The sequence below is a fragment of the Carcharodon carcharias genome, chromosome 8 (assembly GCF_017639515.1).
Source record: "Carcharodon carcharias isolate sCarCar2 chromosome 8, sCarCar2.pri, whole genome shotgun sequence".
NCBI lineage: Eukaryota > Metazoa > Chordata > Chondrichthyes > Lamniformes > Lamnidae > Carcharodon > Carcharodon carcharias.
In genome coordinates this window covers 88,259,286-88,276,416 of record NC_054474.1, presented here as the reverse complement: position 1 = coordinate 88,276,416, position 17,131 = coordinate 88,259,286, and the positions used below count along the sequence as shown (strand labels likewise).

General features: G+C 44.4%; 1 protein-coding gene across 3 annotated transcripts in view; it reads right to left on the bottom strand.

Moving 5' to 3' along the window:
• LOC121280820 (dihydropyrimidinase-related protein 3-like) overlaps positions 1 to 17,131 on the bottom strand; it is a 197,200-nt gene that overhangs the window by 30,232 nt on the left and 149,837 nt on the right. For all 3 annotated transcript variants that reach the window (XM_041193084.1, XM_041193083.1, XM_041193085.1), the window contains exon 12: positions 1,599 to 1,778. In XM_041193084.1, coding sequence (XP_041049018.1) covers positions 1,599 to 1,778 — 180 coding nt within the window. The remainder of the gene's footprint in view (positions 1 to 1,598; positions 1,779 to 17,131) is intronic.

The window sequence follows — 17,131 nt, the reverse complement described above, 5'->3', positions numbered from 1 at the left end:
CAGGAAAGCACCAAGGCTCCTTCGACAGCACCTTCCAAACCCACAACCACTGTCATCTAGAAGGACAAAGGTAGCAGATAGATGGGACCAACACCTGGAAGTTCCTCTCTAAGTCACTCACCATCCTGACTTGGAATATATTACCGTTCCTTCACTGTTGCTGGATCAAAATCCTGGAACTGCCTTCCTAACAGCACTGTGGGTGTACCTACACCACATGGACTGCAGTGGTTCAAGAGGGCAACTCACTATCACCTCCTTAAGGGCGACTAAGGATGTACAATAAATGCTGTCTTAGCTAGCGACACTTGTCTCACATGAAAGAATAAAAACAAAAGAGTTGTAAACTTCTACCAACAAAAGGGTGTTTCCTAATTTCACTCAAAGGACAGACTCGACATTCTTATCCAATTGGGTACTGAGGAGTCTGTTTTCTATCCAATTGGCCATAGGTGGCGGTTGGGGGTGGGCATGGTGGGCAACCAACTGCGGCTGCAATGGGCAGTTGGAGGTTGGAAGTCATGTGACCACCTGGTAGAAGTCCAGGACTAGTTGGTTATCTTACATCACAGGGTGAATGTAGGTCCTTGCAACTTGTTCTGGCATGAGTGTAAATATGGCATCATGTGATATTCCTGTATTTGCATCCCCCACCCACCCCTCCCCCTCCCCCTTGCTGGCAAATGTTTACAAGTAAGAAGAGAGATAGGGAGCGTGGACAAATGGTCCTGTCCCAGTTTCTGCCCCTGTCCTGACTTAGCCCAAACACAACACCCCAGCACCAGAAGCCATCCTGGCTGTCTCCTTCTGCCTCTACTAGAGATGCTTAGTCAGTTCTCAGAAGAAATCATATAATTGGAAAACCAGTTCACAAATCCATATAAGTCTGTTAAAAATGGCCAGGAGTCAATTTAAAAAGTTGAGTTTACCTGCGGAAATTGGTAAAACATAAGACAAGGAATCTTGAATGCCTTTACAGGTATTTTCCGAATCTACGAGCGGCAGATGAAATCCTCAGAGGGCAGTAGTTGTGTAGTCACCATTGGAGAAACTACACTCGAGCCACCATGCTTCAATGCTGAGCAATGAGCTTCTTGTGTCATTTACTTAATACATCACCCAACTTATTCCTAATGTTACCCTGGCCAGCATTTCACACTCAATATCAATCAACTCCAAGTTGCTGCAGACACAACACAAATCAGGGAAGACAAAATCTACCATTTTCCTGCTGGGTTTCTCCACTGCTCGAGCGGAAGCAGTGTGACAGCTTCATGTGCTGGCCATCCCCCTTTACTTAAATCCCAGCAACAACAGTCTGCAATTAAATTCCCCAGGGGCTTCGCAGGAGACTCACAAGACAAAATCTGGCATTGAGCCACATAGTGAGATTAATAGGATAGGTAACTAAAAGCTTGGTGAAAAAACTAGGCTTGAAGGAGAGGTAGAGAGATGTAGAGCCTTAGGAAGGAGAGAAGTCCAGACCCTCGGGTATCTCCAGCTGAAGGCATAGCTGCCAATTCCGGAGTGGTGCAAGTTGTAGAAATACGCAAGCCATGCCGATCCTGAGCCATTCACACAGACAGTGGGCTCCTTACCTGTTTCCGTGCCTTGATACGCTTGTGTACATAGTCTGAAAATGGCTTGCAGGGAATAAAGCGGCCATTTCCCGGAGTTACGTGCAGGTTTCCATCTTCGAGCACAATCTTCCCCTGACTAATGACGACTACAGGAGCCCCACACAACTCTGTTCCTTCAAAAATGTTGTATTCAGCAGCCTGAGGCACAAACACAAAAATTAAAAGGGAATTATTAACAATGACATGCATTTATAATCAAGCCTTTCATAGCTAAATGGAAAGTTCAGATCAAACGTGGTAAGCATTTATCTCAACCTTCTCATTAAAGTCAAGACAACCCACTGATCCACTATCTACATCCTGGGGGTTACTATTGACCAGAAACTGAACCGGACCAGCCCACGTAAACACTGCGGCCACAACAGCAGGTCAGAGGTTGGGAAATCTCCGGCAAGTAGCTCATCTCCTGACTCCCCAAAGCCTGTCCACCATCTACAAGGCACAAGTCAGGAGTGTGATGGAATACCGTCCACTTGTCTGAATGAGTATGATTCCATAAAACACTCAAGAAGCTTGACATCATCCAAGACAAAGCAGCTGTTTGACTGGCTTTCCACAAACGTTCACTCTCCCCACCACCGACGCACAGTGGCAGCAGTGTGTACCGTGTACAACATATATTGGAGCAACTCACCAAGCCTTCTTCAACAGCACTTTCCCAACCCGCAACCTCTATCATCTAGAATGACAAGGCTAGCAGATGCACAGAAACACCATCACCTGCAAGTTCCACTCCACACCATCCTGACTTGAAACCATATCACTGTTCCTTCACTGTCGCTGGGTCAAAATCCTGGAACTCCCCTCCCCAACAGCAATGTGAGCAGATAGACTGCAGTGGTTTAAGAAGGTGGCTCACCACCAATCAAGATCAATTAAGAAAGGGTGACAAATGCTGGCCTTGCCAGCAATGCTCACACCCCATGAACGAATAAATAACAGGCTAGTGGGGTGAGGTCCTGAACCATGAAATTCAGGAGGTGAACATGGTGCCTCATTTAATCTCATCTGCGCTGCTTTCAGTCTGGTTAGCAGCAGAGTTATAACAATCGGCGCCTCATTGAGGCATGGGAGAGAACCAGTCAGGGTTCTCTCTCCTTATCATCATCCACAAAGCCCCCGGGGAAAAGGTTAACATCAGGGCAGGGCTAGGCACTGATGTGGTGCCCACCATATGGAGCTTGTCCATGCTCACACCCAGGCTTATAGTGAAAGTGACAGTGAAAGACAGTTTCAATTGGGTGAGGCAGCTGTGGAACTGTAGCCTACACAGAACTGTAGCCTACCTGAGTCTGAAACTTGAGGGGAAAGAATCATTGTTTGCTCCCAAAGGGGGAGGAAAAGGTTCAGAACAATTAATAAGGCCGCCAATGGAGAGATAATTCCAGCACACACTCAATCTTTTTATGAAATGAAAACAGAAAATGCTGCAAAGCATGACAGATCAGCCGGTATTCAAGGACGACATGTTGGGTGAAACCTTCATTAGAATGAGTTCTGTTTTTAATTTAAGGTCAGCAGTCTAACTGGCACAGATTAATTAGCCTGAGCCATGCTTTTAAGGCAAAAAGAAAATACTCTTTACTAGGCAATAAAGCAGAGACTTAAAGCAGCTCTAGGTTCAAAGCTGCCCCCTGCAGCTGGCCAAACACAAACGGTTAAGCAGTTTGAACGATAATAGGACACCTCAGCCTTGAGAATTCCCAGCCATATAGCTGATTAGTTGCTATGCTAGGGACTGCAGAGGAATCCAGAATCTATTTAGTTTCTCTAAACCCAGAGACGCTAGCTTTGATTCTGGGTGAGCAATGCAGCAATGTTATGACAGGCTCCAAACTGTGAGCTGGGCAGAAGGGAACAGTCAGACACAAAATTAGACTCAGTGAAGCTCCCTCGCGCCAAGTCCAGAATCGCAACACTGTGCTCAAATTATCAGCATGCTGAACAGGCTTCAAACACCGTTGGACCTCCTCACTCTGGCTGCCCTGAGAGGCTAAGCACTCCTGTCTTGGCCAGGGTCACGGGTAATGGGGAACGTGAAGAGGGGTTGGGGGGGGGGAGAAAAACAAGCAAGATAGGCGTACCTCTTGGCAGTCATTCAGGTCCAGCGTGAAGATTGTTAGTTAAATGTTCAAAAGCTGCCCTGATTTGACCTATACAACCTGTGGGAGGGTGGAGGGTGGAGGGGGGACATGTGAGGAGATGGAGGAATCCTTTTTAACAAAAGAAATTAAAAAAAAAGATGAATTTGACTGTCAAGCCCTTACCAGGAACTGTGTGCCATGGTTAAAGTTAATCACTTTAAGAAAAAGAGTTAACCAACAGATCAAAAAAGTATTTCTAGTCAACATCCTTTCTCCCCTTTCCTCCTTTTTATCCAATGCAGGGCAGCTAACAGGATGGAGAGAGGGTATCTAATGGGGAAAGGGCATCTAACAGGGTGCAGAGAAGGTATCTAGAAGAGTAGAGAACATTTAACAATACCACTCTATTAGCGTTACTTCAAATACGGGAGTGTCTGATGCTGACACTAAGGAGATAAGGGTATAAAAAAAGGCAGTGGAGTGCTGACTGCCTGATAAGATACCTCACCCCATTTTCATCCCTTTGGCATGAATGGAATGGATAATACGGGTTGGTTGTACAAACAGGTGGCTGATCCACCAGTGCCTGTTACGTGCAAGTGTTGTTGAATTTCACTTTCTAGGGCTCAAAATAAAGTATTCCCTCTTCCCTGAACAAACATCCTATGCACTGCCAAGAGGAGCAGAAAAAAGTCAAAACAAAGCAGTAGTGTATACTGAGACTGCTGTGCAGACTTGTTCCAGAAGGTGGGAAAGCTGGTTTGAGGCAAGTACCTATGGAAGGAAATGGCAATAGTAAGTGGTTATTGGAAAGCACCACACTAAGTGATGACAGGCACCAGTAAAGACTCTGCTTCCAGGACAGTTTTAGCTAAACTTTTTTATTATATTTGTTTCCAAAGAAATGAAGGCATTGCGTTATCTTTATCATGATGGCATCACATGGTAACACAATGACAATGTGCTTCAATGCATCACGTGAAGCATTTGTAATCAAATGAAACGTTGCTAAATATCCACACAGATTTTAAACTGTTTTTTTTAAATAGATGGGGAGGCTGGGCATGGGTGGGGGGGCAGGGACTGTCATGAGGGGGCTCATTCAGGAGGAGGTGAGTAACGTGTCCGGCCCATCTCCCGCGCATCCGCCCTCACGCCTTCTCCTCCCTCCCAGAAACATGATAGGGTCCCCCTTGTCCTCACTTATCACCCCACCAGCCTCCGCATTCAAAGGATCATCCTCCGCCATTTCCGCCAACTCCAGCATGATGCCACCACCAAACACATCTTCCCTTCACCCCCCTTATTGGCATTCCGTAGGAATCGCTCCCTCCGGGACACCCTGGTCCACTCCTCCATCACCCCCTACTCCTCAACCCCCTCCTATGGCACCACCCCATGCCCACGCAAAAGATGCAACACCTGCCCCTTCACTTCCTCTCTCCTCACCGTCCAAGGACCCAAACACTCCTTTCAAGTGAAGCAGCATTTCACTTGCATTTCCCCCAACTTAGTCTACTGCATTCGTTGCTCCCAATGTGGTCTCCTCTACATTGGAGAGACCAAATGTAAACTGGGCGACCGCTTTGCGGAACACCTGCAGTCTGTCCGCAAGAATGACCCAAACCTCCCTGTCGCTTGCCATTTTAACACTCCACCCTGCTCTCTTGCCCACATGTCTGTCCTTGGCTTGCTGCATTGTTCCAGTGAAGCCCAACGCAAACTGGAGGAACAACACCTCATCATCCGACTAGGCACTTTACAGCCTTCCGGACTGAATATTGAATTCAACAACTTTAGGTCGTGAGCTCCCTCCCCCATCCCCACCCCCTTTCTGTTTCCCCCTTCCTTTTTTTTCCAATAAATTATAAAGATTTTCCTTTTCCCACCTATTTCCATTATTTAAAAAAAAACCCCACTAGAGCTATACCTTGAGTGCCCTACCATCCATTCTTAATTAGCACATTCGTTTAGATAATATCACCAACTTTAACTTTAACACCTATGTGTTCTATTGTACTATTGTCGTTGACATCTTTTGATGATCTGCTTCTATCACTGCTTGTTTGTCCCTACAACCACACCCCCCCCTCCACCTCTCTCTCTCTCTATCTCTCCGCCCCCCACACACACACACCTTAAACCAGCTTATATTTCAACTCTTTCTTGGACTCGAACTCAAGTTCTGTCGAAGGGTCATGAGGACTCGAAACATCAACTCTTTTCTTCTCTGCCGATGCTGCCAGACCTGCTGAGTTTTTCCAGGTAATTCTGTTTTTGTTTTGGATTTCCAGCATCCACAGTTTTTTTGTTTTTATAGGAGGTGAGTAATGGCTGGCAGGGGTTTTAATGTAGAGCTCTTCGAATCTTCCTGCTCTCTTTGGACTCAGTAATGAGGTAAGCAGGAAAGCTCACCTGCTGGGTGCCAACCTCTAGCGGTCCTTTTACGAATGGTTGATTTGGCTACCGAATATTTGACGAAATTTGACCATAATGCGCATGGCGCACTTGATGGCATTCGCAGTCCAATTTGGTGAAGGGGCCTCAAATAGATGTTAAGCACCCCGATTTGCATATGCAACATCTATTAAATGACTTTCCAACTGGGTGGGTGAGGCCACCTCCGCTGTAAAATACCAGCATTGGCCTGCTTTGCTGATCATCAAACTCAGCCATCGCAAAATTCTTGAGCCATTTTCAAAACTTAAGTACAGAGCTGTTAAAATTAACCCTCCCCTTCCTCAGCACAAAAAAAATTGCTTCAAGACTTAACGTTCAAAAATTGCAAGGAAACAATATAAAACTTTAACAGGATCCCCCTGGAAAGAAATGTAAAAATACTACAGATGAAGGGTCACTTCCATCAGATTAACCTAACATTCTCTCCCAGATGCTAATGGCCTTGCTCAGTGCGTCTAGCATTTTTTTGTGTTTTCGCATTTATGAGCCTTCACATGGTATCTGGCATTACTCAAAGCCAAAAGAAAAACTGGATCAAAGGAGAAATGAATATTCGGTTTGGTAATTGTGCTAATTTTGCTATACAAACCAGGTTCAGACCTTGGCATTTTCTCAATCAGTCGAGTGCAACCGAGGTGCTATCTCTACGAGCTGGAGGTGGTGTGAGGGGGCACCCCATGTTCCAAACTCCTGATTACTTTCCAGCCACCTACACTGGGAAAACCAAGAGTGAGATAAGATAGGCCTCAGCTGAGAATGCTGCAGAGCCTCCAACGTTCACTGGCAAAGCTCCCACAAATAATGTCCACCAGAGGGGTTTATTAACCATCTGTGGAAGCCAAACCCAGGAAATGTCTGCCTTCAGAAAAGGGACTTGGGGCAAAGAGTGCATGAATTCATCCTTCTCTTCCCTCCAGCGAATGTGTTGCCACCCTGGGATGGAGTGACTGTCTCAACAGTTAGACTAAACACTTGGCTGTTTTTTGATGTCAAGCTCCAAAGCATTTTAGATAAAAGCAAAATGCTGCAGATGCTGGAAAACTGAAAAAGAAACAGAAAATGCTGGAAAAACTCAGCAGGTCTAGCAGTATTTGTGGAGAGAGAAACAGAGTTAGCGTTTCGAGTCTGTATGACCCTTCTTCAGAGAAGTGGAAATGTGATGCAATTTATACTGTTTAAGGGGGGTTGGGGCAAGTAGAGCTGGATAGAAGGTCAGTGATAGGTGGGGACAAAGGAAGGACTGACAAAGGTGCCATGAACTGAAGGACAAAGGAATTGTAAATGGTAGTGGTTAGTGCTAAAAAAGTGCTAATAGTGGCACAAAGGTAAGAAAGCAGAATGTGATTATAGCAGAACAACGGTAGCATTGTATGAAAGAACAACGTGGGACAAGTAACAGATGGCCCTGTAGGGGATGGGGTGGGGGAGGGGGCGGTGGTAGGGGAAAAAGGATAGAAAGTGGGATCAAAAAGGGGTTAAAACCACGGATAAATGAATAAAAATAAGTGGATAAAAATAAAAATGAATGTCGATTAAAGGGGATTTAAAAAGGGGGTCAAGAGGGGGGAAGAGAGCTTGTGGTCTTAAGTGGTTGAAGTCAATGTTATGTCCGGAAGGCTATAAAGTATCTAATCAGATGAGGTGCTGTTCCTCCAGTTTGCATCGGGCTTCGCTGGAACATTGCAGCAGGCCAAGGACAGACAAGTGGAGGAGAGAGCAGAATGGTGTGTTGAAACGGCAAGTGACAGGAAGGCCTAGGTCATGCTTGTGGACAGACTGGAGGTGTTCTGCAAAGTGGTCACCCAGTCTGCTTTTGGTCTCCCAGATGTAGTGGCTGCTCCCAATGCGGTCTCCTCTACATCGGGGAGACCAAACCCAGACTGGGTGACTGCTTTGTGGAACACCTTCGGTCTGTCTGCAAGCATGATCCAGGCCTTCCTGTCGCTTGCCATTTCAACACATCATCCTGCTCTCATACCCACATGTCCGTCCTTGGCCTGCTGCAATGTTCCAGTGAAGCTCAATGCAAACTGGAGGAACAGCACCTCATCTTCTGACTAGGCACTTTACAGTCTTCTAGACTTAACATTGAGTTCCACAACTTCAGACCATGAACTCGCTCCTCCATCCTCAACCACTTTTTTTAATCCCTGTTTTTCTACATTCATTTTTATTTTTATTCATTTATCCCATTTTCTATCCTTTTTTTCCCCCGCCACTGCCCACACCTCCAACCCATCTCCTACAGGGCCATCTGTTACTTGTTCCACGTTGTTCTTTCATACAATGCTACCCTTGTTCTGCTATAATCACATTCTGCTTTCTTATCTTTGTGCCACTATTAGCACCTTTTTTAGCACTAATCACCAGCATTTACAACCCCTTTGTCCTTCAGTTCATGACATCTTTGTCAATCCCTCCTTTGTCCCTACCTATCGCTGGCCTTCGATCCAGCTCCACCTGCCCCACCCCCATTAGACAGGATAAAGTTGATCACGTTTCCACTTCTCTTCAGCTCTGAAGAAGGGTCACAGGGACTTGAAACGTTAACTCTGTTTCTCTCTCCACATATGCTGCTAGACCTGCTGAGTTCTTCCAGCATTTTCTGTTTTTGTTCCAAAGCATTTCAGTGTCTCTTGAGCATGGGAGCACTTGTTAACTGGGTCAGACTTTGTACTGCTGGCTCCTGACAGCTTCTTGGAAAAATATTTAGGTTCTGGATGCAGTGATTTATGAGTCTGGCTGAAGGAGAGATGCAAAAATGAATTTTGCATCTCAGCACAGCTGGTGAGACAGATAAGTGGAATTGAAATTGCCACGGAAAAAGAGAGGGGATAATAAAACAAATTTTAAAAGAAACTTATAGGAACGTGGCTGGCTTTCTACTTACAAAATGTAATTGTTGCCTGTTGCCGGTTAAGAACAAGCTCTGCCCATTGTACAGTACAGGCCTCAAAACTTACACTGACTAGATAATTGTTCGAGTCATGTCCTCTCACAGCAGCAAGGCTTGTTGCATGGCAACCACTGGTTTCATCTCAATGCCATTGCATCAGGACACCAGGCATGGAAGTAATTTATAATGTGAATCAATTGGAGAAGAAACAGTGCTAGAATGTTTAAAAGATAATAGCCCAGTAACAAATGTTCCCAAGTGAGCTTAGGGTGTGGGGAACAGAGAACATGGGAGGAGCAGGGAAAATTGATATAGACTATAGACTCCTTCTGTTGACTCAGCTGCTACCAGAACATCAGGTAGGAACGGAAAAGCTGCTGGTTTACAAAGGTGGAGCTGAAATGCTGTCAAGATACTCCAGCTGTAGCTGATGAACCACTGATGAACTAATGAGCCAAGTGCAGTTGGCAAGCATGGCATCAGCCAAGAGCCAGTTCCCTGCGCCAATGACATTCTAACCCAAAGAAATATGCTGTATGCAATAAGACTTTTGTATTCTCCAAGGGGTGAGGTGATCCAAAGCATTGGAACTGAGTCTCAGATTATTTTATCCACATCATAATTAAAGGGATATTCCTCTCAAGACAAAACACTCCAAATGATGGGGAGATGGTGGCATTATGGTCATGTTGCTGGATTAGTAATCCAGCGGGTGAATTTTACAGCAGTGGGATTTTATGTTCCCGCCGAAGCCAATGGAGTTTAGAATGGCTCACTTCATTTTGCGGCCCCTGTCCCCTCTGCAACGGGGCTGTAAAATTTTGGCCCAGTACTCTGGGTCCACAGGTTCAAATCCCACCATGGCAGCTGGTGGAATTTGAATTCTATTAATAAATCTTGAATATAAAGATACTCTCAGCAATGGTAACCAAGAAACTACCAGTGATTGTTGTAAAAACCCATCTGCTCCACTAATGTCCCTTTAGGGAAGGAAATCTGCCATCCTTACCTGGACTGGCCTACATGTAACTCCAGACTCATGGCAATGTGTCTGACTCTTAACTGCCCTCTGAAATCACTGAGCAAACCACCCAGTTCAAGGGAAATTAGGGGTGGGCAACAAATACCCAAATCCCATGAGACAATAGAGAAAAAAATGATATTACCCACTTCTCCTATTACATCTCGGTTTAAATAAAGGAAAGATACATTCCATTGAATCTTTCCATATTCCTTCAACATAATAAACACAAATCCTCAGTGATGTCTCTCAAATCACTCGCTATTACATCAATAAAATAATCATTAGAGTCTGTTCAAGAGGAGGCATAATGTAGAGTGTTTTTTTTTAAAGACATCATTGGATCTTCGCTTCAACAACACCATTAACAGTGGCTGCTGCCCTCAGTCTATTGTTCTTGTCCCTGCCACTACAGTGGACATCGATACAATTATACAGTGCACCATCACCCACTTTGCTTAATCAAGCCATTGTTACCTCCTGATTATTCCAATATTCCCTCCCACTTTGCACCTTCCATAAAATTGAGCTCATCAGAAACTCTGCTGCCCAAGATTCACATCAAACTGAATTACTAAATTGGTTTACTAGTCCAGCGACATTACCATTACGCCACCATTTCCCATTACCCCTGAGCTTGCTGACCTACAGTGACTCCCGACACAGGTATACCTCATACGAATTATGCCAAATAGTTCTAGTTGATTGATCATCCCCTTATGGCTGAGCCAACAGGTTAGTGACTTTGGAACCAGACTGAGGTTAATGGCATTGGAAGGTGTGTCATCATGAATTTTATGGCACAGTTAGCTTTGAGAAAATAAATGCTTTTACTTGGTATTATGAAGTAAATCTTTCCCACTAAGGCCCCCATCTGCGACTCCACCTTCAGTATTTCAAGTGAGACCTATCATATTCGCAAGAGGAAAAGAATATACAGTAATTCCCAGACGGAGCTTGATGTGATTCACAGCGACTGAGGCAGGTGCAAGCAGCTCCCTTACACCTAGTGGACTGGAACAGATCATTACCAGGGACAGAACAATCCCTTTTGACAATCAAAGGGTACTGATCTGTGTCTAATGAACTGACTCCCCATCAGACATTGCTTCAGTTCACTGTTTGATTAAAGTGAAGGGTGAAATACTGCTGCACAGTCACAGAGCGCAGAGTGGGAAAACAAGGCTGGCAAGATAGGTAGCACCTAGCACTGATGAGTTAGAGTGCTATTTATTCAGCAATGATGGTAAACTGGCTAATTGTATACAGGTCAGAAGAGCTCCAAGATTAGATTAACTGGTCCTGCAGAGAACAAGAGCAGCTACAAAGATGGCTGCCATGCAATATTGTTTTTACCTGGTGTTATAAAGTAAATCTTTCCTACTAGAACCCCCAACTGCGATCTCACCTTCAGTATTTCAAGTGAGACTTATCATATTCTCAGGAGGAAAATATATAGTAACACACTTATATACATATATACATAACATACAAAAGAATACATAGTAATATACAGTATCAGTGTTGTGCAGTGGGGAGTAGCATGTTCCTCTGAGGTTTTGTCTAAGGGAAGCTTTACAGCAACCTCCCCCCTACCCCTTTCTCTCTGTGATCTGCTCATGCATGTCCAAGTGCTCAGTTACTTTTTGTCCCTGATGCTAGATTCATGTCCCTGATGAAGACCTAACTGAGCACTGAACTTGGGACTTCCTATTTTTCTTAACAGTATTGCTGAATGTCACTGCATGTTTCATTATCCAATAGGCTATCATGGGATATACCTCAACTCATTAATGAGCAGCTGAGCTATTCAGATCAGAGATTCAATCCTCAGTCTGCGTTGAGTTAGGTCACCCAAAGTGTGGCAGTGATATGAGGGCTACATTTCAACTCAGCATCTGAGGTATGTAGGAGAAAAGGGCCAGTGTTCCCCTTTCTGATCCCTATCCAGTGAGCCCTGCCCCACATGGTGAAAGTCATTTCGTATGTCGCTGCTGGAGAGCGGAGAGGCTTAATGTGAGACCAGCGGCTGCGTGACAACACAAACCACAACATGACGGGAGTGCAGGGAAAGCAGATGATTGGTGAGTAGGATTGGTGAGTATTTCTAGTCTTTAAAGTGAAAGTGAGGTCTTTATGTTTAGGCCTCTAGTCTTTTTTTTCTTCTCTTTTTCTTAAAAAATAGCTTAAGTGTAAGATCAAGACTGGTGTAAAAAAAATTAATTACAATAAAGTGCAAACTGTGGGGAATTCTTCAAGAGTAAAAAGCAGGGATACAAGAGTAATTAATAAATTAAATTAAATATGATAGTGAAGGCAGAATGGGTGATGTGCTGCTGCTCATGGACACCAAGGTGATGCAGAGCAAACACATCTGTACTAGTGTTTTTGGCTCGAGGAACTTTGGATCCGAGTTAAGGAACTGGAGTCTGAGCTGCAGACATTGCGCCACATTAGGGAGGAGAAAAGGTACCTGGACACTTTGCCCAGGAGGCGGTCACACCCATAGATTATATATTTCCAATTTGGTCTGTGATCAGGGACAGGAGGGTGAAAGTGTAGGTGAGACAGGTTTGGGGACCCAGGGGGTAGGGTTCAAGAAGCCTCAGTCCCTGTAATTGTCCAACATTTATGAGGTCCTTGCAAACTGTGTGGACATGAGCAGGGACTGCAGGGAGGATTAGCAAACTAACCAAGGCACAGTGGTATAGGCAGACATTCAAGTGGGGGGGAAGAAATAGGAACATAGTAGTGGTAGGGGACAGTATAATTAGAGGGACAGATACTGTTCTCTGCAGCCACGAGCATAAGTCCAAAAGGCTGTGTTGCCTGTGTTGACATCTCCTCAGGGCCGGAAAGGAACTTGGAGTGGGAGGGGAGGGATCCAGTTGTCGTCATCCACATTGGTACCAATGACATTGATAGGTCTAGAAAGGAGGTTCAGCTAGAAGAAATTGAACAGTTAGGAGCTAAACTCCTCCAAGGTAATAATCTCAGGATTACTACCTAAACCATAGGCAAACTGGTATCGGGTAGGCAAAGTCAAGGAGTTAAATGCGTGGCTCAAAGATTGGTGTGGGAGGAATGGGCTTCAGTTCATGGGGTACTGGCACCAGTACTGGGGTAGAAGGGAGCTGCTCCGGTGGGACAGGCTTCACGTAAACCGTGTTGGGACCAGTGTCCCGGCGAATCAAATAACTAGGACTATAGAGAGGGCTTTAAAATAATTGGGGGGTGGGAGGGGGAAGAAAGAGTTCTGGAGAGGGGATACATGGGCTTACAAAGCAAAAGGATATGTCAGTATTGCAGGGCAGCTATTTAGGTAACAAAACCCAGAGTGTCTATAGGCCCCCTAACAGTATCTATATTGTAGAACAGCGAATAAATCAGGAGATATTGAGGGCATTTGAAAAAGGCAATATATTAATCATGGGTGAATTTAATCTTCATGTAGATTTGGAAAATCAAATTGGCAGAGGTTACCATGAACAAGAATTCATTGAGTGTATTTGAGATAGTTTACTAGAACAATATGTTGTGAATCCAACCAGGGATCAAGCTATTTTGGATCCGGTAATGTGTAACGTGGCATGTTTAATAAATGATCTCAGATCTCCTAGGAAACAGTGACCATAACATGGTAGAATTTAGCATTCAGTTTGAGAGTGAGACACTTGGGTCGAAGGGATAGTGTATGAACATACAAAAACAGCAGCAAAGAGGGTCAAAGGGGGAAAATGGTAAAATGGCAAAACTAATGGCTCTATACTTAAATGCACATAGTATTTGGAACAAAATAAATGAATTAACGGCACAAATAGAGGTTAATGGGTATGATGTTATAGCCACTATGGAGATGTGGTTACAAGGAGATAAAAGCTGGGAACTAAATATTCAGGGGTATGTGACCTTTTGAACGGGAAGTCAGGAAGGACTGGGTAGCAGGGTAGCTTTGTTAGTATCAGATAGAATAAATACAATGGCAAGAAATGATCTTGGATCAGAAGACGTAGAATCCATTTGGGCGGAGGTAAAAAATAACAAGGGGAAGATGACACTGGTGGGAATAGTCCACAGGCCCCCTAACAGTAAAAGGATATGTCAGTATTGCAGGGCAGCTATTTAGGTAACAAAACCCAGAGTGTCTATAGACCCCCTAACAGTATCTATATTGTAGAACAGCGAATAAATCAGGAGATATTGAGGGCATTTGAAAAAGGCAATACATTAATCATGGGTGAATTTAATCTTCTTGTAGATTTGGAAAATCAAATTGGCAGAGGTTACCACGAACAAGAATTCATTGAGTGTATTCGAGATAGTTGACTAGAAAAATATGTTGTGAATTCAACCAGGGATCAGGCTATTTTGGATCCAGTAATGTGTAACGTGGCATGTTTAATAAATGATCTCACATCCCCTAGGAAACAGTGACCATAACATGGTAGAATTTAGCATTCAGTTTGAGCGCTTGGGTCGGAAGCTTAAATAACGGTAATTACAAAGGAATGAGGGCAGAGTTGGCTGGAATGGACTGGGAAAGGAGGTTAACAGAAAAGACAGTTGATGAACAATGACAGCTATTTAAGAAAATGATTCATGACTCGAAACCATAATATATCCCAGAGAGGAAGAAGGATCCTAGGAAGGGGATAAACCAATCATGGTTATCCAAGGATAGTATCAAACTGAAAGAAAAAACATACATGGTAAAGATTAGTGGTAAGCCAGAGGATTGAGAAAGTTTTAAAAACCAATAAAAAGGTGACCAAAAAAGAGAGAAAATAAACTTTGAAAGTAAACTAGCAAGTAATATAAAAACAGACAGCAAGAGCTTCTTTAAATATATAAAAAGGAAGAGAGGCGCCAAAGTGAACATAGGCCTGTAGGATATTAGAGGAAGCAGCTACGCAGATAGTGGATGCACTGGTAGTAATCTTCCAAGAATCCTTAGATTCTAGGAAATGTAACACCAATTTAACATCCTTATTTGAAAAGGGAGGGAGACAAAAAACAGGTAGCTACAGGCCAGTTAGCTTACATCCATCATTGGGAAAATGTTAGGATATATGATAAAGGATGTAATAACAGAGCATTTAGAAATGCATAACATAATCAAGGAGAGTCAGCATGGCTTCATGAAGTGGAAGTGAGTGTACTTTCGCCAAGTGTGCGGATGACACAGAAATAGGTGGGAAGGCAAGTGGTGAGGATGACACAAGGAGTCTACAGAGGGATATAGACAGGTTAAGTGAGTGGGTAAAAACTTGACAGATGGAATGTGGGAAAATGTGAGGTTATGCATTTTGGCAGGAAGAATAGAGAAGCTGAATATTATTTAAATGGAGAAAGATTGCAGAAAGCTGCAGCATAGAGGGAACTGGGAATCCTCGTGCATGAATCACAAAACGCTAGCATATAAATTCAGCAAGTAAGAGGGAAGGCAAATGGAATATTCACTTTTATTTCAAAGGGAATGGAGTTTAAAAATAGGGAGATCTTGCTTAAACTATACAAGGCACTAGTTAGACCACACCTAGAATACTGTGAACAATTTTGGTCCCCTTATCTAAGGAAAGATCTACTGGCATAGGAGGCAGTCCAGAGAAGGTTCACGAGGTTGATTCCGGGTATGGAGGGATTTTCTTATGAGCAGAGGTTGAGTAAGTTGGGCCTGTACTCATTGGAGTTTAGAAGAATGAGAGGTGACCTTATTGAAACATAAGATTCTTAGGAGGATTGACAGGGTAGATGCTGAGAGAAAAATAAAAATAGCTGGAAAAACTTTGCATGGCTGACATAATCTGCAGAGAGGAATACAGTTAACATTTTGAGTCGGTCTGACTCTTCATCAGAACTGAGGAAGTATAGAAATGAGGTGAAATATAAGCTGGTAGAGAGGGGTGGGACAGGTAGAGCTGGATAGAGGGCCAGTGATAGGTGGAGGCAAAGGGGAAATTGCCAAAGATGTCATAGACAAAAGGACAAAGGTGTGTTGACGGTGGTGATATTAGCTAAGGAATGTGCTAATGGGCACATTAAGGGTAGAAAGCCGGACAAGCAAGTGACAGATGGCCCTAGTGCGGGTGGGGTGGGGGGAAGGGCTAAAAGGTGGAGATGAAACAATGGATGGAAATATATTTAAAAATAATGGAAATAGTGAGAAAAGAAAAATATACTTCAAATATTATAAATTATTGGAAAAGGGGGGATCGGAAAGGGGGTGGGGATGGAGGAGAGACTTCATGATCTGAAATTGTTGAACTCAATGTTAAGTTGGGAAGGCTGTCAAGTGCCTAGTCGGAAGATGAGGTGCTGTTCCTCCAGTTTAAGTTGAGCTTCACTGGAACATTGCAGCAGGCCAAGGACGGACATGTGGGCATGAGTGCAGGGTGGTGTGTTGAAATGGCAAACGACAGGGAGGTCTGGGTCATGCTTGCGGACAGTCTGAAGGCGTTCCCCAAAGCGGTCACCCAGTCTGCGTTTGGCCTCTCCAATGTAGAGGAGACCACATTGGGAGCAGCGAATGCAGTAGACTAAATTGAGGGAAGTGCAAGTGAAATGCTGCTTCACTTGAAAGGAGTGTTTGGACCCTTGGACGATGAGGAGGGGGGAAGTAAAGGGGCAGCTGTTGCACCTTCTGCGGTTGTATAGGGAGGTGCCATGGGATGGGGTTGAGGTGTAGGGAGTGATGGAGGAGTGGACCAAGGTGTCCCGGAGGGAACGATCCCTGCGGAATGCCACCGGGCGGGATGAAGGGAAGATGTGTTTTGTGGTGGCATCATGCTGGAGTTGGCAGAAATGGCGGAGGATGATCCTTTGAATGCGGAGGCTGGTGGGGTGATAAGTGAGGACAAGGGGGACCCTATCACGGTTCTGGGAGAAAGAGGAAGGTATGAGGATGGATGCAAGAGAGATGGGCTGGACACGGTTGAGGGCCCTGTCAAGCACTGTGGGTGGAAAACCTCGGTTAAGGAAGGAGGAAGACATGTCAGAGGAACTGTTTTGGAAAGTGGCACCATCAGAACAG